The sequence below is a fragment of the Tursiops truncatus genome, chromosome 9 (genome assembly GCF_011762595.2).
Source record: "Tursiops truncatus isolate mTurTru1 chromosome 9, mTurTru1.mat.Y, whole genome shotgun sequence".
NCBI lineage: Eukaryota > Metazoa > Chordata > Mammalia > Artiodactyla > Delphinidae > Tursiops > Tursiops truncatus.
Window position 1 is genome coordinate 84,897,860 of NC_047042.1, and position 26,157 is coordinate 84,924,016.

The following is a 26,157-nucleotide window of genomic DNA, read 5'->3' on the forward strand; positions in this document are numbered from 1 at the left end:
CACACTGGTCTCCTGCTGTTGCTCAGGTGTGTCTGAGCCACCGGTCCTCAAATCCAGGTGCCCTGGCATGTTAGGACAAGGAAGCCGGGGTGACCGGCTCAGATGGAGTGACTAGCACAGGTGGAACACCAGGCTGGCCCCGTGCAGTGGGCACCCAGAGAGGTGGCTGAGAGCAGTGGCGTTAGAGAGGATGGTCGTCAGCATTTCCACCATCCCTTCGGCTGGGCCGGGGCTGCGCAGGGCCAGAACCCAGCCACCAGAGCCACGGGGAGGAGCTGGGAGGCTGGCTTACCAGGGTCTTGTAGTCGATCTGCTGGCGGATGAGCTTGTCCTCGCTCAGAGAGTAGCGGGCCTCGCCCGTGATGGCGTCAATGGGCCCCTTCTCCATCTGCTGCTTGATGGCGCAGAACAGGGAGAAGAGGGGCTCGCCGGCGCACTCCTGGACACGGAGGAGAGTCATGCTGTGCGGAGCCCGGCCTCCCCCAGCCTCTGCCTCTCCAAAGGGCTGCTTTCCACTCCTCAGTTATAGTTCTCTTCTCCTGCTCCCTCCCACTGCCATTCTTGAGCTCTCTTTTCATCTCCCCGGCCCCCTCTCTGCCCCTCTCCCCGCCCTCACTCCACCCTGCTTTCTCGGCAGCCCCATCAAGAGACAGAGGTCCTGGAGGGGTGGGAGAGGGAGGGAGGGAGGGAGGGAGGGAGACGCAAGAGGGAGGGGATATGGGGATACATGTATACATATAGCTGATTCACTCTGTTATACAGCAGAAACTAACACACCATTGTAAAGCAATTATACTCCAATAAAGATATATATATAAAAAAAAAAGAGAGAGGGACAGAGGTCAGTCCTCGGTGGCGTGAACTCCTTAGAAAACAAGTTAGTAATTGGAGGCCGAGCAGCTCTTCCACCTCCCAGGCACGTCCTCGGCTTATCTACCGCCACACGTGCTCCTGGACCTGCCCAGGACCCTCGTCAGCCTCAATAAGTCTCGGGCCGGAGGGGCAGGAGGAGAGCAAGAGGGAAAAAAGGGAATGCAGGGTCTTCTCAGAAGCTCATCTCCCCTGACCTGTGAGAGAGCGGCCTGTGGGGACCGTGCCTCTCAAGCCAGGCCTGACCGTGGGTCTCTGTCTCCTGAGATGGTCAGGAGCCTGTCCCCTCCATGATAAGGGAAACTACATTTCTTGGCGGGGTTCTAGGAGCTAGGCCCCAGCATCTGTGGACTTGTGGGCCGTGGAGGAAATAGGGGGGATGCTGGTTCATTCCCAGGCTGGTGGGGAAACTGAGGTAGGCCCAGAGATCCCCCAGAATCCAATCATACCTTGAGGAACTTGTAGAGCAGGAAAGTAAACCAATTGGTCAACATCTTCTCAGCCACCGACTCAGTCCTGGCACCAGTCACAGAGGGACCCAGCAGGGCAAGACAAAGACAGAGGCAGCTGGTCAGACCTCAGGGGCTGGGAGGGCAGGGGGATCTGCACGGCTCTTGCTGCTTAAGGCTTTCAGGCCAAATCTTAAGACCCTGAGGGATACCTGAGTTCCTTGGACTCCTAGACACACCATAATGATAAGACAAGCTTTGCCTGCCAAGCGGGGAGATGACCTTCTGTGCGCAGGCTCCCGGGTGAGTTTCTGTGAGAACGCGTTAGGGCAGCCCCGTCCAATTGTCCGAGAGCACTTTCGGGGTGGATGAAATAGCCCAGTAGCACTTTGTGTTGTCCAGCATGGTAGCCGCCAGCCACAGATACCTACTGAGCACCTGAAATGCGGCGAGTGCATCTGAGGAGCTAAACTGTTTATTTACTTTAAATTAACTTAGAGTTAAATAGTCACGTGTGGCTCATAGCTACCACACTGGTGATAGCCTTAGAGAACTTTATAGGATAGGTGTGTTCCTTGGGGTAAGAAAAGAAAAGAAAAGAAAAGAAAAGAAAATCTGGGAGATACTCATTTGGCAAGGGATAGAAAAGAAGGTGGCAGGGGAAGAGGGTCATGGAGAAAGGCCAGATAGACTAGACTGAGCCCATCGCCTAAGCTAAAGACTCCCAGAGTAGGTGGTAACATGGAGCTGGATACCCAGCTCATTCCAAGAGACGCCCAAATTGTCCTGTTTAAAAGGCTTCCATGCACTTTGGAACTTCTCCTGGGAACCTTTCTAGTGTTTTATTTGCAATGACAGGGAGTTCATTCTTGAGTCTAATTTGCATCTTTCATGCTGCTACGCAAACCCACTTATTCTTTTACTTTGGAAGTGCAAACACCACAGCAGCATTACAAACCAAAGGACACTTTTGGTTGCAATGGCCTTCAAGTACATGAACAATTTGAATGGCAGCGTAGACAGAGGCAGAGGGTCTCGATTTCGTAGAAGGCAAAGCCACGGTATATGGTTATTTCTGCACACGTGACCATGCAGATTTCAACAGTGTCGAGGATGAGGCATCCCACGGTGTTGAGAGGTGGACCCTGGACCCGGGCAGAGCCCAGAGCAGGTGCCAGGAAATACTTGCTGTGTTGCATCAGGCAAGTTGCCGCGAAAGACCTTTAATTCAAACACAGACTGGACCAGTGCTTTTCAAACTTCACTACACATTCAGATCCCCTAGGTTTCTCGCTAAAATGCTGATTCTGATCTAGTAGGTGTGGGGTGGCACCTGAGATTCTGCCTTTCCAACAACCTCCCGGGTGATGCTGCTTCTCCTGTTACCAGACAGCAGTGAGAGCTGCAGGGGCTAAAGTTTCCCAACTTGAGATGGTGAGGTGGGTTCCCAGAGAGGCCCTGAGGTGTCTGTCCTGATTCAGGCTCTGACTTAGATAAGGTGAGGGGATGGAAAGATGACCTCTGAAGAGTGCCCAAGAGAAAACCTCTGATAGAGAGGGTCAAATCAGGGGAGGGTTAGAGCAGAGGGAGGAGAATGGAAAGTGGATTTAGGGGCAGAAGAAAAACCACGGGGTGAGCAGATGGGCCGTGGTTGAGTCAGAGGCACCAACATGATGGACAGGTTCTTCTAAGAGGGCGTGGGGTGCACCCTGGCCTCTGGCCAGGTCAGTACCTGACCTTGGGGGGGCTTGGCTGCTCCGGGGAGCCCTGCCCTGGTCTCCCTGAGGGCAGGAGGGCCAGGCCGGTGCGCTGGGCTGGGTCGGACACCCCGGGGCCGCACCCCTACCTCCTGAGCAGCAGCTTGGGATGGTTCTTGCTCTCCAGGTTCTTGTCTATGAGGTCAGCCAGCAGCTGCTTCAGCACGTCAGTGGCATACTCCAGCTTGCTCTGCAGCACCGTCATGATGAGCGAGGCCACGTTGCCACGGTCACGCATGGAGAAGCTGCGCTGAGACTCCAGCGTGCGAATGAAGGACAGCAGGAACGCCTTGTTGTTGATGAGCTGAGCGAAGAGCTTCAGGCCTTTCTCCACGCGCTCCTGCCGGTAGCCCGGGACCTGCAGGGGAGACCCAGGGGTGCGGGAGTCTTAATTGCCGCCCGAGAGGGGCGAGGCCGCATGGACACCCCACCGGGTGGGCCGTGCACACTGCTGACCCTCCCATCCTCCCATTCACCCACGACAGGCCACCTGGCTGATGCCACCAAGTCCTTATCTAGAGCCAGGCGCCACATGTGGTGTCTACCTAACCTCCATCACAGCCCACGAGGCAGGTCACTGTCTCTAGAGACAGAGAAAACGTCATCATTAGCATGGCGTTGACAAGGGGACCCCACGCCACTGGAGACCACCATCACAGTCCCAGGAGGGACTCCAGGAGGTTGGGGATGCTGTGAGTGACACCCTTGCTGGGGGATCACCAAACCTGGGCCTCTGGCTAACCTAATGCTGACCTGTCTCTGGCCCTGGGGGTCCTGTTGACAGACCAGTGGGCTCAGAGTCAGGACTTCTGGGTTCCACGTGGACTCTGACATCCCCACGCCACATAAGCTTGGACAAGTCCCTTTACTTCTCTGGGGGCCCAAGTTCATTCACCTAAAAAAGGGAAAGCTTAAGCCCAAGAGCCTCTCAGGCACTCCCTAACTCTAGCATCTGATGTTTTCCTAGGGATTCCTTTTGAGACCCTGCTCCATGCAGGGAAAGGGAGGGAAGAAGGTTTTATCTTCCTGCCTGCATCTTCTGTTCACTGGGAGGTCCGTGCAAGGGTACAAGGGTGTACCATCCACTCAGCAACATGAGCCAGCGACTGAGCTGTGCACGGAGGATGCGTCTCTGAGATGCACGAGAATAGGTACAGCGGCACCATGCGTCATGCCCCAAATGGGAAACAACCAGAGGTCCAGCAACAATAGGAGGGTTCCAGGAACTGCGGTGCATTCACCCAATGAAATGCTGCACAGCAACAGGGATGAAGGACCCACTGCTACTCACAATAACAGGGATGAATCTTGCAAACATATTGAAAGAAAAAAGCCACGCTCAAAAGAGAGCATACTGGACAATACCATTTAAATCCAGATTTAAGAAAAACAATTAACATTCATCAATGGGAAAAAAAGGGTTTTCTGGGGGCGGCTGTGACTGGAAAGGGGCACAGGGGGACTTTTGGAGGCTGGTAATGTTCTGCTTCTCGATCTGTGAGCTGGCTTAATGGCTGTGTTCACTCGGGGAAAATGCGCTGAGCTGTGTTCTGATAATTTGTGTATTGCTCTGTCTGTATACTTCCATTAAAACAAAAAGTTCACTTAAAAAATGAAGCACGGCCTCTGCCCTGGAGGGAAGGCCCTCTGAGAACACGGAGCAGGGCATCTGGTGGGAGGTGGCATGCTGGGGGAGGTGGGGCATCCAAAGGAGGTACCATCGAAGCCTCATCTTGAGGGATGTGTCCCCCCTGGCAGGGGCAGGGAGAGTACATGCACCAGGTCCTTGGGAAGGAGTGTCCCGTATGGAGCAGTAAAGAACACAGTTTCAGAGTCCGCTGAGCTTGCATTAACTTCATCACAGTCATTTATGAGCTGCAGGACCCTTAGGAGACTCAGTTCCTTTATCAACAACATGAAGGTACTGCAGTTAATATGTATACAGACCTTACTCTATGCCGAGCACAGTTCCACACGCTTCAGAAATACTGACCCATGTAACCCACCCAACAGCCTACGAGGTAGGTGCCATTATTACCCCAGGGTCCCACGAGGATAAGGAACTTCCCCAGATCCCGAGACAGAGAAGCGTCAGACCGGGCCACGACCTGGGCAGCTGGCACCGTGTCCTGCCCCCTCTTGGGACCCCTGAGAGCATGGAACGAGATGCGTGAAAAGCCTCAGCACCATCACAGTCCAGTTACGGAAGGGCAGCAATTTCAACCGGCTTCACTCTGAAGATTTTAAACTGGGGAGGCCAACAGTCTCAAGGCCCCTTCAGTGGGGGGACCCCTGAACTCTTCAGAGAGACACTCGCATTGAACCAGCAGCTCCCACAGGTCAGGAACATGCATGTTTCCAAAACAGGTCCGTTTGCATTTCCTTTGCCGCTGTGCTGGTACACAGCTGTGCTGGTACACGGAAGGCTGGTACCTCTCCAGGCAGTTCTCAGGAGAGAGCAGAGCTCACCAGAGCCAGGGTGGTACCGGCCAGGCCACCGGCGGCTCCGCCAGGCTCAGCACAGCCCCTCCTGGCGACCCTCTGGTTCCCCAAGGTCTCCAGCCTTGGCTTGCCTCCTGCCTGGCCCCCCTAGTCCCCCACTCCACGGCGGCTCTTGAGGGAAGAGCAGGGAGACATGGTCACCTCACTGTGCCACTGCGTGGGGCCTCAATCTGCCCAGACGTCTGTCTCCTACTGCCCAGCGCCTGACTCCGAGACAGCCCCTCCCACGTAGGCGTACCCGTTTTACCTCCCGTCTCCTTCAGACCTCTCAGAAGACATTTCTCTAATTTGTCCCGATAATAAGAGACAATGCCACTTCCTGGGCTCCCGCCATGGGCAAAGGACAGTCTTGGCACACTGTACACGTTGGTCCGATGAAGCCTTCTCGTGACCCTCTTTTAACAGCCTCTCAGGGAAGCTACCATGGCTTCCCAAGGCCAGCCAGCAGGACTGCCAAACCCCAGCTTGCCTGGCTCCTGAGCGCCCGTCCATCCTGCGCATCCTTGGCCTGTCTGGCCTACCCCTGGGCCTGGGAGGTGACTGAAGGCCAGCTCTGAGTCCCCCCTGCAGTGCCCCGTGCAGGGCCTCCTGGAGCTCAGGTGGCCGTCCGTCGAGGGCAGGGGAGCCAAGTGCAGGCTTGGCTTGTGGCGCCTGGAGTGGAGGAGGATGTGCTCTGGACTCCCTGGCCTGGCTGCACGCTCCTTCTGGGCAGCAAGGCTCAGGGCCCTGGGAAGGAAGGTTTAGCGAAGCTATCTGCAGGGAAAGAGCATCCCTGTAGCAGCATGGGGTTTGGAATCAGAGAGACTAACAGACTCATACATGGAGGAAAGCCCTGTCACCTCCGGGCTCTACTGTCTCATCTATAAAATGAGAATATGAGTGCCTATGTCATAATGTTTCAAGAACATTAAGTAAGATGATGTATGTAAAGTGCTCGGCACACACAGAGCGCGCTTCAACAGCAGAAGTTTTATTAGCTGCCTCTCCTCCATTGGCTGTTTCCACTGATCCCTCTTGCCCCAGAGTTTCCAAGGTGCCCAATGCATTGGCACAGTGGCTGGGTGTGGAGAGTAGGCATTTTCTCCCCCTTTCAGGAAGAGGGGATGGAGGGAAGTGCCTTGGTAGAGAGTATCTAGAACAGTTCCCCTGTGTAACTTGCACCCCTACTGCCTAAGCAGACGGCACCCTGAAACAAGACTTTCTTTATTCACCAGACGGTCCGATAATTTAGTTGAAGTCTGAGAGTATAAAACTGGATAGTAAATTTTCATTGTAACCCAATAGGTTAGAGTTTAGGAGGCAATGATATAGGTGGAAAATGAGGTGTGTGGTTACTGTGTGCTCTCTGTCTTTGAAGGACCGGTGTGTGATCAGTGCCTGGGCAACCCCTTACCCAAATGCCCGGACTGCACCAGACGGTCACAGAAGAGAGGCCTGGTAGCCTAACCTCCAGGACAGCCTAGAGCCAGAGGACCCCATCTTCTTCACACCCACCTACCATGCCCATCCCAGTGCCTGAAAAGGTGCAAACCCTGCTTCAGATTAGTCAATGGCTTCCCTAGGAATGTTTCCAAACCCGGAAAACCAATAGAGAGAAACTACTCCAGTGGCAGGGAGAGGCTGGAAACACATAAGAAAAGAACCCTCCACACAAGATCTCTGGATCTTACAAAGGAGGCTGGATCTCACATAGCCCCAGGCTAATGTGGAACAGTAAAAGTTGATTTCTGTCTGTAAGAAATTAATTAATGAGTTCAATGGAAATGAAAAAGTCTTATATTCTAGGTATATGCCCCAAAAGATGGAAGCAGGAGCTCAAACAGATATTTGTACGCCCATGTTCATAGCTGCATTATCACACTAGCCAAAAGGTGGAAGCGGCCCAAGTATCCACAGACAGATGAACGGATAAATAAAATGTGGTCTCTACACACAATGGGCTATTATTCAGTCTTAAAAGGAAAGAAATTCTGTCACGTGGTACAACAAGGATGAACCTTGAAAACATTTTACTAAGTGAAATAAACCAGTCACAAAGGTCCAAATACTGTATGATTCCACCTATATGAGGTACCCAGATTAGCCGAGTTCATAGACACAGAAAGTAGAATGGTGGTTGCCAGGGGCTGCAGGGGAGGGGGAGTGGGGAGTTACTGTGGGGAGCTACTGTTCAATGGGTACAGAGTTTCAGCTGGGGAAGATGAAAAAGTTCTGGAGATAGACTGTAGTGACGGACAGTAATGTGAGTGAACTGAAGGCCACTGAACTGTACACTTAAAAACAGCTGAAATGGTAAATTTTATGTTATGTATATTTTACCAGAACTTAAAAAAATCTGTGTGACCTGCTTGATTCAGAGCCCATGCCTGACGATTAACCGTCTCGTGGTCTCCAACTCAGGGAAATCGGTGAAGCTGACTGTTAACTCCATCCTGAGCAGAAGGATGCGACGAGAAAGTCTCCCCTTGTGATAAAGGCAAGGACAAGAGAGAAGCCTCAGGTTTGAGGGGAAATTCTAACGTGCCAGATGAGGAATCAGGCCACGGTAGGACGTGCTGTGACTTGTAACGGGGCCCATGGGAACAGTCTCGGGCAGAGGTGAGGTGTCCACCCAGGGAGCATCTGGGGAGCCATACAGGCTGGTCAGGTAATCATCAGAACCCAGTAGCCCCGATTCTCAGAGGCCTTCTTGGGCAGCCCTCCAAGGGCTGAGCTCATCCCACAGCCCCTGACCGATGGGCGGGGCAGGGGAGTCAGGGACTCCTGGTGGTGCAGATCTGCACGTGCCCTGGTGACTGTGTGTCCAGCCTGCAGGGTGGGCGGTGTCCCAGTGAAGTGAAGACACTGTGGGTCTCTGGACCGTACCGAACAAGGGCTCTGAAGCTTTCTGGGCAGGGGTAGGAGTCTGCTGCATTTCACTCTGCAGCCCCAGAAGCCTCCGGTGAGGGGCGCCTCAGATGCCTGGGAACAAGGCAGGCGGGGCCAGGGCAGCACACAGTGGAGGAGGGAGCTGGCTCCCAGCAGCGCTCTGAGGGCGCCCAGGGCTTCTGTCTTGTGAGCCCAGCTTGCTGGGCGGGCTCCTGGGCTGGGCACCTTGCTGAGGATTAAGCCTAGGAGTTGGGTAGCAGTTTCTCTCAGAAAACTAGCCCTGGAGGAAAGGCCCGGGGAAGTGCCGCTGGGTGGGGATGCCACCAGCTCTCAGCAAGGGGCCTGGCACAGTGCGGAAAGGTAACGAGAGGGAGTCATTAGGATGCTGGTCTCGGGCAAAGAGGGCTGCTAGAGACAGTGAGGCAGGTCGTGCACTGCACGCGTCCAGGAAGGGCCGCATATGGTCGGTGCCGTCTGGAGCGGTGCCGTGTTCAACCTGCACCCTCCCACAGCATCCTGTGGGGGATGAGCCCTGGAGCTCCCCTCCACTGCCCTGGGCAGCCCTTGCGAGTGCACTGCCCTTGGGTGTGTGCTACATCAGTGCCAAGTCAGGCCTGAGAATCTAAACATCTACGGAGATGCAAGGGCAGGTGGGAAAGCCATAAGCTAAACGGGATCAAATGAGAAACAAGACCATACGATAGGACGTGGCATGATTTACAACATGGGCCATAGGACTGGTTGGGAAAGCAGTGTGGAGTGTGTGTGTGTCCATCAAGAAAACACCTTGTGTGGGAGAAGGCTGTCTCCCAGCCCGCTCCAAAGTATTCGGGCTGCCCTACAGGGATGCCAGCTTGGAAATGGTCTCAGAAAATCTGATTTAAAAGTTAAATGCTTATGGACATATATACACTACCAAATGTAAAATAGACAGCTAGTGGGAAGCAGCTGCATAGCACAGGGAGATCAGCTCGGTGCTTTGTGACCACCTAGAGGGGTGGGATGGGGAGGGTGGGAGGGAGATGCAAGAGGGAGGAGATATGGGGATATATGTGTACGTATAGCTGATTCACTTCGTTATACAGCAGAAACTAACACAACATTGTAAGGCAATTATACTCCAATAAAGATGTTTAAAAAAAAAAGGTTAAATGCTTAAAGCAAATCTACTTGGAATTTTGAGCTAATGAAAAAGAGAAAATAACTTTACATACTCATCCTAGTTGAATTCTTATTTTGAGGAGTGTGGGGACGTTCAAACACAACTTGCCTTCCTAGGACTGCCATTTCCGCCCTAATTCAGGCAGACACACAGACATTCATTTATTCAAATCATTCAACACTTCCTGCATGCCTACTATGTGCAAGCACTCTGCTGGAAGCCAGAGTTACAAAGATAAATGAGGTATGCACAGTCTACACAAAAGTCACACACACACGCACGCACACACACACTCTTCATTCCACAATCAAGTTGGAGAAATGTGCGTGGGGGGGCCCCAAGGGCCCTGGGGACTTGCTGCATTTCCTGCAGAGGGACACAGGCTCTACGTCCCCTTGGAGAACCCATGCAGACATTCCCAGGGGGTCAGTACCTGCTTCACTGTGCAACTGCGGAGTGACAGGTCTGTTTCTATGTTACGAACAATATAAATATGGAATCAGTCTTATTTTCCGTGGTGTTTTGGCCAAAGATTTTTGATCCATCCAAATAAGTCTCCAGAGCCGTAGGGCATGACACGGACACGGCCCCTCAGAAGCCACGCGCACAGGCTTGTCCTTAGGATATAGACTCTGGAGTCTCCCTGCTGGACTCGGATCCCTGCCCCACTCCCTCCCAGTTGTGTGGCCTTAGTTTTTTCACCTGTGAAATGGGTGTACCTGCTTCGGAAGGCTCTTGGGAGGTTAAATCAATGCACATGTGTAAAGTACTGAAAACTGGCCCAGGATGTTAGTCAACAGTCAACTCAGGGTAATTATTCCTTATGATGATTATTGTGCCCTGGTTTCCTCATTTATATTTTTCGCATTTCTCTGGTATTTATAAGTCATTCCAAATCCATTTCAGAACAAAGCATAATATGAATATATGCTTAAGCCAGACACTATGCTAGACACTAAGTGGGATAAAATGTTCACAAGATGAGGTCCCTGCTGGTACAAAGGCAGTGATGTTCTTACCACTCACATTCCCACCTTTGTCCTGAGTGCAGCCGTTATCTTTCCCACATTTATTTACTGAGCACCAACTAAGCGGTGAAATCCCTTATATCGTGGTTTCTTAAACAAGGGTCCGTGAACTTCCTACATCGTTTGTCAGATTTCCCGTTTCTGTGTCTATGGACAGTTTTTCTGAGGAGAGGGTCTTCAGCTTCCATCCAATTCTCAAGGGATTTATGACCCCCTAAGACCCAAAGCCCTACTCCCACCTCTGCTCTGAGTTCCCTTTCCTCCCGAGGGACGGGCTGGCAGCAACGGCGGGGCAAGCTGGTACCCCACCCCTTGGGCAAGTCTTGTCCCCTCCCTGGCCTCAGCTGACCCTCCTCTGAATGAGGTGGCTAGACTTGGTCACCATCGTCTCTCTCTGCACTAACACCACAATGGGAAAGGACTTGGCCACAGAACTGCTTCTCACCTCGAGGTCCCGGAGGACAGGGTGGTCTTCAATTCCCGGGAACAACACTCGCATAGTGTAGGTTCTGTAGTCCAGGAAGGGAATCCCAGCTCCGTCCAGGTCACTGGTCAACTCGTGGATGTCCGTCTGCAGCTCGGCAAAGGCTGGCACAAAGACAAGCCCGTGAGGCTGCTGGATGGGGCTCAAGAGCTACGCCGCCTCGGAACACTCAGAACCCTTTCCCAGGCCCCCAGAGACCCGCACAGTGGACCCGAGTAGCGCAGGAGTGAGGAGGAGGGGGATGTTTTACGTAGCTGAGGTGAACTAGCTGAGGTGAACGATGTAGGTATGGGAGAAAGATGCAGCACAAGGAAACTTGCCTTGGGCCAAATCCCTTCCAAAACATGAATGGGGGGCAGGCTGTCCGCAGATGTGAGCTGCTGCTGGGGCCAGGAGGGCCTCCCCCTCTGAAGATGAGGGCTTTGGCTTGCAAAATATGCTGGGGGTTAGGGGTGATATCGAAGGACAGAGTGAAGGGGGCAGTTCCAGTGATGGCGAGTCTGTTTCAGATTCTGTGTTTTACAGTGGGTTTCCTTATAGGAGTTAAGAACTATTTCTTCTGAAGTCTCAGTTCTTGGCCACGCAGCTTACCGGAGCCACCAAACCACCAAATGGGGCCAGATGAAGGCTCTTGCCCCACTGATATATCCCTTCTGGATAAATATGCAGGGTGTCCCTATGTCCTTCCTTTCTCAAGGTCATGCTACTCAATGGTGAATTATGATCTGCATATAGGTACCGCTGTCTGTGGAGACAGCCCAGGCCTCCGGCATGGTCACGAAGCTGCAAGACCACCCCCCGGCCCCCGAGAAAGTTCCACACACGGACCCACTGTTACACAGCCGTGTGATCACTCTCTGTCCTGGGTACAGCCCTCCACCCTGGGAGGTTGTCAGAGGTCATGTGCTCAGCCCTTCCTTCTCCCATTTTTTCCCTTAGCACACGCAAATGCACATGTACACACATGCATGCAAGCACACACACACACACACACACACACACACAAGATGGATTAATACATGCCTGCAAAGAACAGCCAGTGGATACCGACTAAACAATACTTCTTTCTATTTACATAGACAAGAATAAGGAAAAACTACTTTGTGGGCTCAGAAGGAATTCACAAGCTCAGTGTAGCTCCAGGGCCCTCGAAAAGCCAGCCCTGCACCCAGTGGTCTCTGCTGACGACGTGACCACAACGCGGCCGCCCAGCTGCTGCCGGCAGGACCCCACCACACCCTGCGGTGCTGACCTCCTGCCTGGGGACCCTGGGTCTCCGGGCCTTGAGGATACCAGTGGTTCTGGTTTGCAACGGGGATGGCGCCGGGACCCCTGGAGAGGCTGCTGCAGACCCCTCCTGTGCTGCTCTCTTTCTGCATCTCTGCTCACACTGACGCGGGGGGACCTTGTCAAGAAAAGTGACTAGGAAGGTAGAGTAACCCTAACACATCTGAGTGGAACCTACACCAATACGTGTGAAAGGGGAGTCAGTGAGCCTTTCTGGCATGTACCGTCACCAAAATCCCTGATGAGAACTCGTGTGGGCTGAGTGAGAAACACACGTGTGTGTGTTTGTGGGAATGCGTGCATGGGCATGAGCGACCGCCTGAGTGGGCGTCAGTGAGTGTCTGTGGGCATGTGTGCACGCATGTGTGTGTGTTTATATATCCAAAGGTCGGGCCTTGGGCGGGGGCCAGGCTGGGCCTCTTCGGGGTCTGTATGTGGCTGACGGCCTGACTCACCGTCAAGGCTTTGGGAAGTCGCCTTCCCTGGACCCAGGCTGCCCTTTCAGCGTTCAAGAGCCAGCTCGGGGCACCTCTGGAAAACACTTTCAAGGCTAATCCTACGTGCCCTTTGCTCTGTCATCTCTCTTCCCACCCACGTGACACAGCCTCTCCCGAGCTAGAAGCCAAGGCCCTCCCCCGGTGTCCCCGAGTCACGACTCCCTTTGGGACTGCTAATTCCTCCTTCTCCGGAACGTTCCAAGAGGAACCTGGCTTCACACTGCCCCCGCCGCCGCCTCCCAGTTGGGGTGCTCAGCTGGCGGGGAGGAAAAGGAGGGAGCTAGCTTTTTACAGGTCTGCAGCTTTCCTTCAAGTCACTGAGCGTCTCCGACATTCAAGGCCTCACGCCTGGCACATAAAAGAGATTCTAATCACTACACCTAATTAGAGGGAAGAGTACATTGCAGAGAAAAAAATTAAGCAGCGTAAATATAATAAAAGGCAGTAATTAACAGTCCCACAAGGCGGATGCTGTGTTGACAGCTGAGGATGTGGAGAGAGGATGGAAGGGACCCGCTTCCCCATTAGAGAGCCACGGCCTCCCTGGTGGGAATGCCAGAGCCCCAGGTACAGGCTGATTACTCCGCGTATAAATCTACAAAAGAATCAGCTCAGACTCTCCCAGGGTGACTCACGAACGGTCTCCTGGGGGTGACAAGGGTCTGACTTCTACACTTCCTCCTTGGATTTAGTGCGGCTGATTTCACTTCATGGTGGTGTTGGTAATTTTTTAAAATACAAGCTGTAAAACGCTCTTGCCTCTAAGTCTCAGATCAGCCCTCCAGCCTCACCTTCCTTCTGAAAGAAGATTGCTTGAGGGCGTCACGGCAGGGCGCCTCCGGGTCCCCCCCAGAGGAGAGGGCAAAACTCACCCGGCCGGGATCCTGGGCTGGACACGGCTCTAGTGGGGTCTGAAATGATCCCGGCCTGACTTGAGGTAGAGAGTCTGGAGGCGGGAGACCCAGGCGCAGACCCAGCGGCGCCCGCCGCCCACCTCTGCGGCTGTGTGAGATGCACGCGCTCGCACGCACGCACGCACACGCACTCGCACACACGCGCACGCACGCGTGCCCGGCCCCCTGCCACTCCGGACCTTCCTTGCACTCCAGGGCCACGCGGGACTCCAGGTTGTCCATCTGCATCTGCAACCGCTTCAGCGTGAGGTCGCTCTCGCGGGACTTGCGTTTGTAGGCGATGAGAACGGCCACGATGAAGATGATAAGGAGGCCGCCGGCCACGGCGATGCTAACGATGGCGGGCAGGCTGAGCGGGCTATCCGGGGCAATGTACACCATCCCCGGGGAGTACTCCATGCCACCGACTCGGGCCTGGGGGGACACGCGGGGGGAGACGGAGCTGGGTGTGGGCACAGAACATCCTAGGCAAGGGTCCCAAGCCACCCGTGAGCTGGTGACCAGGGTTGCGTGAGGGAAATGGCTCCAGGGAGGAGAGTCATTGCTGGCTGTAAAAGCAGACAGGAGGGCACCTGGGGTGGAGGGAGCGGGGGTGAACAGCTCAGCGCAGGCCACCCCCACAACTGGGAAAGCCACACATTATATTATTAGGGAGTGAACTCGGTTGTCTTCATGAGGAAACAGCACTCAACTGGGATCTAAAAAAGCCTACGTGCCATCAAAGTCCGGATCCCCGAAGACTCATCCCATTGTGAGGACAGATGACAAAGGCACAGGACGTGATATTATGTCCTGCCCGGGTCAACGATGGTCCTCTCCTGGAAGGGTCTCTTGCCTCTAACAGGTGACACAGCACATCACTGAATGCTGTTTCGCATTGCCCTTACTGTAGCACCAGCCAGTATGGAAAGAATGACAATACGGAAGAAAAACGTCTGAAGTGGGACGAGGAGAAGGAACTGGGAGTGTGGGAGAGCCAGGAGGAAAGTTCCAGAAGGCCAGAATCCCCTCCCAGAAAGCCCTGGTGGCTCAGGATGGAGCTGGACCGCTCACCCCACCGCATCCTGAGTGCCTGCCCATCCAGGGTGGAGTCCCGCCAGCCTCACCATCACTTTGTGCCGGCCTATGAGGTTGGGGGACTCGCAGAGCAGCTGCACATCCGACACTGTGACGGTGCACGGCTTCTCCCCGACCAGCACGGTGTAGTTCAGCTTTACATTGCCCCCAGCCACGGGCGGGATCAGGTTCTTGCCCTGCATGGACAGGAAAGCCCAAGTTCCCACCCCAGAGTCAGGAGCACAGCTACTGGCTGGCTGACATGTCCTCCCACCTGGAGGTCCCATCCCTCTGGGGAGCTGGTGGAGAGGCCACCTTCCCTAATAAGTCCAAAAAATTCACAACACCTATACTACTATTCCCCCTTCCTCAGTGGGAAATCAGTAATCAAGGCACTCTTTTCAGCTTGTCCCAAAGGCAGCTTCAGAATCCTTCTCAACACAGAGCTGTAATCAGTCACTACCAGTTGCTTCAAATTGTCACATGAGTTAAAATTAATTTTCTATCCATGCTCCAAAGAAGCCCTATAAGGTGGTTTGCAAAGGGCTGCATGGGAGGAAGCAGTAGGAGCCTTTGACCTCCCAAGTCCTGGACTCAGGGGCCAAAGCTGGGAGTCAGATGGCCAGGGTGGATCCAGCTGCCCTGACCAGGTTTCTGTGGCCCCTAAAGAGAGTGCACCTCTCAATACAAACTCAAAGAGCACATTTACCATAGTCTGGGCTATAACACAACCTCTGCTAGCTAATGACACCTGCCACAAGATCTGGTAGAAGCCCATGACTTGCGGCCTCCTCCTGTGACTTGGAAAGCCTCCCCTTGCATACAGTGGCCTCCTTCCTCCCGTCTCACTCTACCTTTAGGATGATGGGTGTGCCGGGCTTGAGCTCCAGAATTCCTGAGGGACCGAAGGCCTCAAACACAGGATTGGGATAGTAGGTAAAGTTGGTCTTGTTGAGGATTAGCAGGGACTGGACGTTGTCCAGGATGAAGCCAAACTCCTCGGGCCTCTCCGTCAGGTCAGACTGGTGGTCGGGCCCCAGAGCGAGGGCAGGGGCCTGGCAGGTCATCTCAGTAGCGTTCAGAACCTCGCAGAGCTGGGGTGGAGCCGGAGAGGGAGGGCTATGTGGCGTGTCTCCGCACACCTGCAGCCCCAGACACCCGCCGGCTCTCCCCCGGTGCCGTCGTACGGCGTGGTGTTGACATGGCACAGTCATGGGTGGATCCCCACAGCTCCCGTGGAGTCAGGACCACACAACCTGGGCACTCAAGGACAAGCTCTGCAGCTGACACCTACCTCTGCCCTGCCCATGGCAGGCACTAGGGTATCTCTAAGCTAAGGAATGGCACTGGGGGTCAGAGGATGGAAGAATAAAGGTCTTCCATCCCTTATTAAGAATAAGAAACCCCAGAAACCCAGAAGAGATTGCTCCTGCATGCCTGTACCTCAGAGTGTAGAAATGGCCTCATGTCTGCTCTCCCATCCCGCCATCCCAGTGTCTGGGGCGTCACACGCAATGGGTCATCGGTGTCTAGGGTGAGCCTGCCTGAGCCCTCGGAGAGCCCACACCCTTTAGGGCGGCCACGCGCCGAGTGCACAGCGCCCCCGTGAGCCCCACCAGTCCCGGACTCACATTGATGTGCTCCTTCCCTCCGTGCTTGGCGCGGATCTGGGGGTTCTGTATGAGGTCCAGGTGAGTCCCCCTCACGGCGATGGGTGTGTTCCCACTGGTGGGGAAGAAAGAAGGAGGCGTGTAAACACAGGGACAGGAATAGCAACAGCGCCTGATGACGATGATGATGACGATGATCTATCAGGCTGCACCCCAGCGCTGAAGACGATGATAACCGGCGGGCAGGGTAACACTCACGGGGACAAGATGACACGCTGACTGCATCATAATAAGGACGAGCCCTCAGCAGCCGAGGGGAAGTCAGTGATGACCAGATGTCCGCGGCCGTCCTGCACTGAGCTCGTTCGGAGCGCGGACACTGCACGGAGGCTGGGCCTGTAGCACGGCCCTCTTGGCCCCCGAGGCCTCCTGACCTGAGCCAGCTGCTTCTCTGCAGTCTCCCAGCGTCTCTTTCCCTGCCCTCCCCAGTCTCAGGGAATTTTCTTCACCCTGGCCTTGGCCTAAGGGAAGCTTCGCTCCAGACGACCCTCCACCAGACCCTCCGAAGTCTGAGCACAGCCTTCTCCCCCAGGACAATCATACCACACATTTCCACCTTAAAGGCTTCAGTCGGCTGGGACATGGGAAAGGCCAAGGCCCAGCCACTCAGGAACCTCCTGTAAGAATGCAAATCTGAAATGCTCCAGGGCTCTCGCACCCTGGGGAGTCAGCCAAAGCACTGCTAACGCCCGGCGATTAGGAGACTCGTCTTTGGGTAGCTTTTCAATGGAAACCTGGACGCCACTGTCCTATCTTCAGGGCCACTGAGAAGCTGGCATGGGATGGAGGCTAGCTTCCTTGGGGGCTACTCAAAGGAAAGTGATGAATTATGTTATCTGCAATCAGGGGAGTATCATTGAGAAGAATCTATTTAAAACAGGTAAGTGGTTATAAGCTTGTGGGTAAAGAGTCCTTGACAGCCCCATTCATCTCTACCCCTCTATCCATCTGCCCCCCTTTACACGCCATTCCTGCCCTCCCTTCCTCTCGCCCTCCACCGGTCCCCACTGAAGCACGTCCCCACCCCACGTATGCACATGCAGGAAGATATCCTCGAAACCCAGAGAGTCTCTCGGCCCCGGCAGTGCTGGCGAATGAGCTTCTGGTGTCCAGCCAGCTCCCGATCTTCTCGGTCATCAATTCGACACACGTGTATCGAACGCCCCCATCACCCATCGCCACTCATCAGTAACCCAGGCTGCTGCGAGCAGTGTAAAGCCACGTGTTCTGCAGAGCCCCATCCCATCCCAGACTCCGTTAACTGCAGTGAAACCGCTGGAGCCCCAGCCCCTTCAGAACGCACCTCTAGCCTCCCTCTTGATGTGAGAGTGACTGGGGGTGACCGCCGAGTGCCAGGAGGGACAACACCTCTATTTCTGCGCCAGTGACGCGAGGAAGAACTGAATTAAACCAGGCTGTGAACGCCTTCGGGAGCCACAGAGTTTGCCTAAGCACAGGGGGCTGTGCCAACTTCCTGGACTCGCCAGGCCCTGGGGGCAAATCCTGGACTAGCCTTTACAGGCTCTCTGCCCCTCTCTGTCTTATACGTAGCTGCTTTCAGGTCACGGCTAAAGCTTACAAGGCTTGGGCCTTAGAGACTAACTGCTGAGGACAGCCAAGCTGCATCTCCCAAAGGCTGCCCTTTGTTTAGGTGTAAGGCCCGTTGGCAAACTCTTTCTGTAAAGGGCCAGGCAGTAAATATTTTAGGCTCACTGGGGCCATGTGGTCTGTCGCAGTTACTCAGCTCTGCTGCGGTGGTGAGAAAGCAGTAGAGACAAAACATATTCGGATGAGCATGGCCGTGTTCCAATAAAACTTTATTTATGAAAGCAGACGGACAGCCAGATTTGGCCCCCCAGCTGGAGTTTGCTGACCCTGGTTTACAAGATTGTTCTCTGGACTGGACTCGTCATTGACCCCCCATCTCAGCTTGTGGTAACCACATCTTCATGCTCTGCCCCCTCTCCTGACCCCAGATATCCTCCAGAAGCAGACGGTGGGGAGGGCTGAGGACGGGGGATGTGGGTAGAGGGGGTGAGGAGGGAGGGGAGACGAGCCAGCACCGCACTGGGTGTCTGTGCCTCACGTAATCCTCTCAGTGTCCCGTGAGGGAGCTGACTGGTGAGAAAGCCTGGATCCGGGGAGGTTAACTAATTGAAGGTCACTTGGCCGCTAAGCAGTGGAGCTGGGCTGCACCCACTCCTTCTGAGCCCAAGTCCACTGCCCCCGAGGCCCCTGATACAGCAGTTTCCCCATGTTCAACAGGGGCCTGGCCATCAGGATGCCCTCTGCAGCACCTTCTGGCCTCCTAGTGTGCCCAGCAATCCTCAAATCGGCCCCCAGGGCCGGGTCCTGCTCAGAGTGCTTTCGGTGGAAGGAGGCAGCCCCGGCAGGAAGGTCTGACCTGGGGGGTGCTCTGAACCACCATCCCCGGTTCATCAGTCCCCACAGCAGGACTGGGCCCCAGAACTCCCCTTGGCTTTGGAGGGTCGAGGAGGGAAGCCCAAGGTCAGGGCAGGCCCTACCTGATGATGCTCCACTCGGGCTCGATCCGCACGATGGTAGGATCCTCCATGTACTGGAAGAACAGGTCCTGGTGGATCTTGGCCCTGTCCACCTGCACCATCACCTTCATTTCCAGCACCTCATCTGAGGACGTGGTGTTGCACACGATGTAGGACGGAGAGCGTCTGCGGGAGGGAGATGGGGAGCTGGGCTCCTGGGTGGTGTTGGGCGGGACACTGTGGTCCTGGCTCGGGGCCCTCCCGTGCCCCTCCCTGTTCATCAGGCTCGTCAGAGGCAGTGGGGGAGCAGCGCCCCGACACAAAGCCCTGAGAACTACTGACAAAGACTCTCTCCTTGTCCAGACTGTAGACGGGCTCTCTGAGCCCCCTTTTTGACTAGGCTTCTTCCTGAGGCCCTGTCTTTGATTTGCCGACCCCCATTTTTAGCAAGAATCCTGCTAACTTAGTTTGGCAAGAACCACCCCCCCCCCATATCTGAGTACCCTTGATATCTGATCAAATTCCGCCTCCTTAACCCTTGATGTCTGGTCACCCTGACTGCCTTCAGCAAGAGTCCTGTTAAGTCGGTTTAGCAAGAATCCTCCTAACCTTGTTTCCTCTTAGTAATTTTCCATCCACTGCCTCCCTTGCTCTGCCCCTTGGCTATAAATCCCCAGCTGTCTGCCGTATCTGGAGTCAAGCCCAATCTCTTTCTCCATTGCGACAGTCCTGACACCTATTGCAATAGTCCTGAGCAAGCTCTTCTTTACCATTTTAACAAGTGTCAGAGCCATTTTTTTCTTGAACGCTCAGGCAAGGCCTGGCCTGGCCTGACTTCAGATCTGTCGCAGCCCTCAGCATAGCTCTCTCCCAGGAAAAGCTCTCTCTGCAGAACCTCATGCCAGCGGTGCAGGGAATGTCCCCAACCACACCTCTTCTAGTCCTGCATCAGGGGCACCTCTTGCCTCCCTCCCAACCCTCACCCCCGCCCCAGGTTCTTGGCTCATGGACGGTGTGCTCTCCTGGGACTGGATGGTGGAACCAGGGGAGGGAAAGTCGGCTGCCCCTGGAGGTTCAACGTCAGCCAGCTCTCGGCAGTCCCGGCTGGCTCTACAGCAGCTGGCCAGGAGCTAACCCGGGGGAAGGGGCCCTAGATTCCAAACTGTGTCCCGTGGAACCCGAGGGTCCTGCACAGTGGGTGGTACGTGGGCACCCAGGCTAAACGGTGGGCAACGGCACGATGGGCCGTTCCAAGCAAGGGGTGCCTGGCAGGTCCCCGGGCTGAGCCACGGCCAAGCACGGCCAAAGCGAACGGCCACTTTCTCAGGGAGGAGCAGGCACCTCCAGAAGGTTAGCCGGAAGTCTGCTGCCTGTCAGCCCCGCCCACCCTCTGAGCTGCGAACCCTGGAGCCTGCCCTGAGGTGAGTTACCTGTGGAAGAGGCAGGGCTGCTTCCCAAACATCACCACCACGTTGCTGCCCGCGTTCAGGTTGGTGCCCGTGATGGTCACCTGTGTGCCTCCGGACATGGGCCCCCGGCTGGGCTTCAGGTCTGAGAGAGTCAGCGTCTGTGCAGGAAAGCATCTGGCCTGAGGACGCTCCTGGGTAGGCCTGAGGCAGCACCCCACTCCCGGATTCCACTCGCCTTCTGGAATCCTTAGTCATGGCGGCCTCCCAGAGAGCAGGCTCAGTTTACCCAGGCCTGTGGGGACTGGCGGGCATGTGCACCTCTACACTAATAACAGTCATAATAATATTAGCTTCTACGTAGTGACCTTTTAAGTGACAGGCTTTATATTTTATGTGTATCTATAGTGAGATATACATTTTTTTAAAATCGCCCAATCTATTCTACAAGGTAGGCATTATTACCCATCTTAAAGACAAGATTCAGAGATGTTAAGTAAAGTTTCCAAGGTCACAGAGCAAAGAAGCGGCCTGAGAACTGACTCCAGAGCTGGAGTTCTCCACCACCTCTCCAGTCTCCAGCGAGGGTCGCTTTCAGGAAGGTAAGCTGCCCCTTCCACAGGCCTCTCCAGAGAGCTGCCCAAAGCACCCAGCGGCCAGAGCAATGAGATGTGTGAGCCCCAGGGAAACCCAGGAGGAGAAGCAAAGAAGGGTCAGTGGATTGAGTGAAGAGTCAGATTGGGGATGGGGGTGGGGATGGGGGAGGATCTGTGAGGTGAGGATTTGGAGTCTCAGTTTGTTCTTTCATTAGCATTTTAATGGAAAAAACTTTCCTAAGTCCCAGGTGAGAAGCCTGTATCTGCATTTAAATGAAGATTTCTCTCTTCTCTTACTCCCTTAAAGAATTCTGCACCAAAAGTTGAACCCACTCAGCTCCTCCGAGCGGGCAGGCAACCTCCTCTCCGAGAGGCCTCGATCAATGGATAACACTAGGGGAGGAGAAGAGAAGCCCTAGCGAAGCCTGCAGCCCCAAGGCCTGGCACGTGTGCGCCCCGGTCCCCTGTGCGGGGCTGGCTGGGTGCTGAGCTACTCTGGGGGTGGGGAGAGGATGATATAGAAACATGTTTTAACGTTGGGAGAACCTATTAATTATTCAAGGTTCGCTTCATAACTATTTTCCAGCGGGTCTGCGTGGGAAATCAGATGCGGCGTTATTTGCCATCTCTTCCCTTGGCTCCCTCCCTGGATGGAGGCAAAGGGGCGAAAAGTGTTGCCTCTACAGAGATCTCCAGGGATAGAACTGGCAACAGCCCGAGAGTGCTGATCGGCGGTCTATGGGCCTTGGTGTCAGGGTTTTGGGTGAATAAACCCACACGTCAGAGCCTGGCCCTATTTGTGGAGGGAAACTGAGGCAGACCCAAACCTCGGCACTGGGAGGGGCTCCCCAGCACCCCCAGGCCCTGAGAGGCACCCCTGAAAAGGGGCTCGCCAGGGGCTTCCACGGGGGTCCCAAGAGTGCCACCTGCCAGCTGCCCAGCAGGGCGGGAAGGCAGTGAAGGCTCAGAGGTGTTGTGGGTGGGCGTGTGACAGAGGGGCATTCTGTCCTTCCTGCCTCCCTGGTATGACTCACGGGGGACCTCTGCCCCTCATTCCCACCCTGAACCCCTCGGAGCTCTGTTGTCGGCAGCGAGGGGGGGTTGCTCAGTGACCAGGTCCTTAATGCAAACTGGGGTCTGGGAGGAGACTGGGGTCCGTGGCACCATTTCTCCCCCCGCAGCTCTTCCCAAGCGGGTGTGTATTGCCAGGATAGTGCCTCCAATAGAAAAGTGAGCACGAGTCTGAGTCCCAGGGACCCACTGGACCAATGCATTTTCGCCTCGTGGCAACAACTCGCACCTTCCCTGCTCTTCTGCTCCGATTTCCCCTCGTCCCCGTCAACCCCCCGCTCCCCACTCCCTTCTGCTCCCATCTTCTGGTGCCCCTCCGCGTCACACCTTATGCCGGGAACAGCCTCCCGCTACGCGATATCCATATGGAGAACTGTATTCTGCCTTAGGCAGATCCTGCCTTTCCTTCTGGCTCCTCCCATGAAACCTTCCCTTAATACCTTCCATCCAACCACATCCTGCTCCCAGGGTAGAAGCACTCAGGCAGGCAAGACCTCCCCTGAGAGCAGAAGGGGCTTTTGGTTGTCTACCACATAGACGTGTTACATGAATTAAGCCCAAGAGCAGGTATCACAGAAGAAGGAGCAGCTGAAGAAGGAGACAGAGAAGGGAAGGGAGTCAGGCCACTCGAAGGCGTGAGGAAGGATTGGATAGGCAGGGCAGAACAGACCAAGGAACCTGGACAAGTCGAGAGGCAGTGGGCACCCTGGGCTCTTCTTGAGCTGGGGGCTGACATGATGAAAATGGTATCCCCCAGTGTGGCCGGACTAGAATGGGTTCAGACCAACGGCAGGGATTTAAGGGGGCCACTGCAGTAGCAAAGGGAATGGGAAAAGTGAGACTCCAGGACATGGTGATAGAGGGATTGACATCAGGCATTAGGGGAAGCCGAGCCACAGACCACCAAGATGGTGGGCCCGGTGACAGGCCACTGACAGAAACGGGCAAGGGAGGGGGACGCGCTGCTCGGGTGGGCCATGGGAGGTGATGGCAGGACATCCAGGGGGCGGTGGCCTTTGAATTAGTCACAAAGGTAAGAAGCCTGGCTGGAGACACAGCAGAGACAGCTGAGGCCCAAAGGAAACGTCAGCTTAATGAAGTAGCGGCCGTTCCTGGTAGCGTTCGCTTTGTCACCGCCAAGAGACCACAGGATAAAAACTGTTCCAGGTAACTGACTGGCCAAGGAAGTCCAGTGCTTGCTTTGGCCATGCAGCGGTGTCCTCCCTTTTACCACAGCTGCCAGGTAATTTCAGAGCCAGATTTCACGCCCAATTTTCATACGCCACGCCACACCTCTCAACTGCTTGGGGAGCGCTGTCTGTGTCTCTACCCACCTCAGTCTCTCTCTCCCTCTCGTTATCTCAACTCTGCTGGAATAACAATGTCTGTGTATATAAATATCTATATGATATACTATATATATATATATATATATATATACACACACATTTATGTAAATATATATACATTCATCACTAGTTGTCTTAAGGTATATTGGGTTTAACTTGGAAATTCCCTCAAACCCTTTCCGAAGAAGGTGGGAGTACAAATGCTAAACGCATAGGTAAAACTATACACATCCACTAAATCCATGACATGTGTGTGTTCCTCTAAGTGGGCTCCTGTGTGGGTTTAGTGACAGCCATATTTATAAGGTTGGTTAGCTTTCAAAGAGTGGAAGGAGCATTGCAGAGGTCAGGACCCAGGCAGAGAGGGGCATCTGAGGCACATCCCTCCCCGGTTCACTGCCACACCCACCCCCGCCCAGTCACATGGTGTGCAAGTCCTTTATCTCCTCTGTCCTTCTGGACTGTGGGCCTCCTGGGGCAGGGGCTGCATGGGGTCTGACTCATCACTGTCACACCTGCAAGCCAGGCCCATCAAACTATATTATAAAATGCAACCAATTGAGCAAGTATTTATCAAATAACCTAGGGAGAGGTATTGTGCAAGGTGATACGTGGTTGTCAGTTAAGGGGAGGAAGAAGAAAGAGAAGGAAGGCAGATGAAAGAAGAGGGAGGAAGGAAGGAAGGAAGGAGAAAAATGGGCTTCTATGACATATTTCCGGGCATTTGATACCCAGTCATAAAATGCATCATTTCAGGTTTCCAGCTTCCAAAAGCAGCTCAGAATCATGAGGAAATGATCTCATCACATCTGGCATTAACCCGAGAAGTTAACTGGATGGTAAAACAGTTTTGGCAATGATGCGATGTATGTAGCAGGGGATGTGCTCATGTCTCCAGCATCCCTGTCGTCACAAGGCAGGGAGGTTCCCAAGTCCCCCTGCTCACAGAAACCCTCACCAGGGCTGGTCCGGTACCCTTTTCAGGGGCCAGGGAGGGTCCAGGCTGGAGGGAGTGTGAGGGCAGGGGTGAGATCTGCAGAGAGGCCTTGGGGTGGGGAGGGAAATGTGGGGAAGGGTGTTGGGGCGAGAGGGAGTAAGATAGGGATGGGACGATGGTGAGTGAGGAAGGTGGGATGACTGGGGATAATGGGATGGAAGTGGTGGGGTGCCAGCACACAGGGAAAGGGCAGGGCACAGTAGTCATGGTGGCAATCACAGAAATCGTAAAGGCAGTGACACTAGAGGTGATAAATCTATTTTACCTAATTTTCACAGTAATACCGTGGGATAGATGCTTAGTATTATCATCCCCATTTTACAAATGGAGACACTGAGGCACAGAAAATTAAACAAGTAGCCCAAGTCTACCCAGTTAATAAGCGGCAGAGCCAGGGCTCAAATCCCAGGAGTCCCCATGCACAGCCCACACTCTCACCCACCGTGTCACGCTGACACTCGGCCAGAACGGGACATTGGGGCCTAAGAGCCAAAGCAACTTCCCTGGAGCTGCAGCACAGCCCAGCCCAGCCCAGCCCAGCCCAGCCAGGATGTAAATCCAGCTGGTCCCGACTTCCAAGGCTGTGCTCTCAAGCGCTGCAGGACGGGACTCCCACGACTTTGGCCTGGGTTTGCCCACAGAGGTCTAGAAGGGCTCAGCAATCATGGTAAAGAGGTCTGTGGCCTGTGCCTGGCCAGGCCATTGGTGGCCGGGACTCACCATGAAGTAATAGAGCTGCGAGGACCTGGCCATGAACTCGGGCCGACACACGGCCACACAGATCTCCACGAAGCCGGCGTGCTGGCTGGGCTTGGCCTCCCCCATCTCACACACGATCCTGCAGGGTGGAGAGGACAGACTCCCATGGGTCACAGGAGGGTCACAGGCCTCCCTGCCGTGACCCCTGGGCCCTACACCTACCCAGGCCTCCTTCTCTGTAGTAAGATCTCAGGGATGGGCAAGGAAGGAGGAGGTGAGAGATACCTGGTTCCTCCCTTCGGGGGCTCCTTCCCTTCGGGGGCATTCCTCCCCCCCTTCGGGGGTTCTCAGGAAATGAGGACGTGTGACCTACAGGGGTCTCCTTAGAGGCTCTCAGTAAAATGTGACTTACCCAAGGGCACACAGCCATCAGACAGGGACCTCGGAGCAGGGACCTAAGGTTTGCAGGTCCTCGCCTAGGAGCTCTTTGCTCCCAAGGCATGGACTGCCTCAGGCAGTGCTTTCTGCTCCCAGCCCCAGCCGGGGGCCTGGCAGGGGAGGGGGTTTTCATGCCGGGGGAGGGGAAAGGGTGGGGGAGAGTCATAAATTCTCCCCTTTAAAAAAATTTTTATTGTTTCACTAACAAAATTGGTTCATACCCTTTGAAAGCAAGACAGTATCAAAATGCGACAGTAAAATAAAGTGTGCCTTTCTTCACTAATCTCTCTCAAAACCTTGGTGTATAAATCCTTGCAGACCTTTCTCTAGACCTATGCAAATATATAATATATATAATCTCCATTTTATAAATGAAGAACTGAGGCATGGAAAAGTTTGGCAACTTGCCCAAATATGTAGCTTTGCCCATATATCCACACGTGTGTATATATATTTATGTCTGATATTACGCACGCAGATAAACATAAATGTGTATATATACACGTACAATTATATACAAACGTGCATATGTAAAGAAACATATACATGATCT

General features: G+C 54.3%; 1 protein-coding gene across 4 annotated transcripts in view; it reads right to left on the reverse strand.

Moving 5' to 3' along the window:
- PLXNA4 (plexin A4) overlaps nucleotides 1–26,157 on the reverse strand; it is a 453,460-nt gene that overhangs the window by 33,689 nt on the left and 393,614 nt on the right. For all 4 annotated transcript variants that reach the window (XR_012334078.1, XM_073809948.1, XM_073809949.1 and 1 more), the window contains exons 14-24: nucleotides 25,188–25,305; nucleotides 20,479–20,615; nucleotides 19,070–19,234; nucleotides 16,506–16,599; nucleotides 15,729–15,968; nucleotides 14,925–15,071; nucleotides 13,998–14,232; nucleotides 11,082–11,224; nucleotides 3,166–3,434; nucleotides 1,320–1,386; nucleotides 293–439 (exon numbers count right to left, since the gene is read on the reverse strand). Coding sequence is in view for 3 of the 4 variants with exons in the window: in XM_073809948.1 (XP_073666049.1) it covers nucleotides 293–439; nucleotides 1,320–1,386; nucleotides 3,166–3,434; nucleotides 11,082–11,224; nucleotides 13,998–14,232; nucleotides 14,925–15,071; nucleotides 15,729–15,968; nucleotides 16,506–16,599; nucleotides 19,070–19,234; nucleotides 20,479–20,615; nucleotides 25,188–25,305 (1,762 nt within the window). In the remaining variant the exon portion in view is untranslated. The remainder of the gene's footprint in view (nucleotides 1–292; nucleotides 440–1,319; nucleotides 1,387–3,165; nucleotides 3,435–11,081; nucleotides 11,225–13,997; nucleotides 14,233–14,924; nucleotides 15,072–15,728; nucleotides 15,969–16,505; nucleotides 16,600–19,069; nucleotides 19,235–20,478; nucleotides 20,616–25,187; nucleotides 25,306–26,157) is intronic.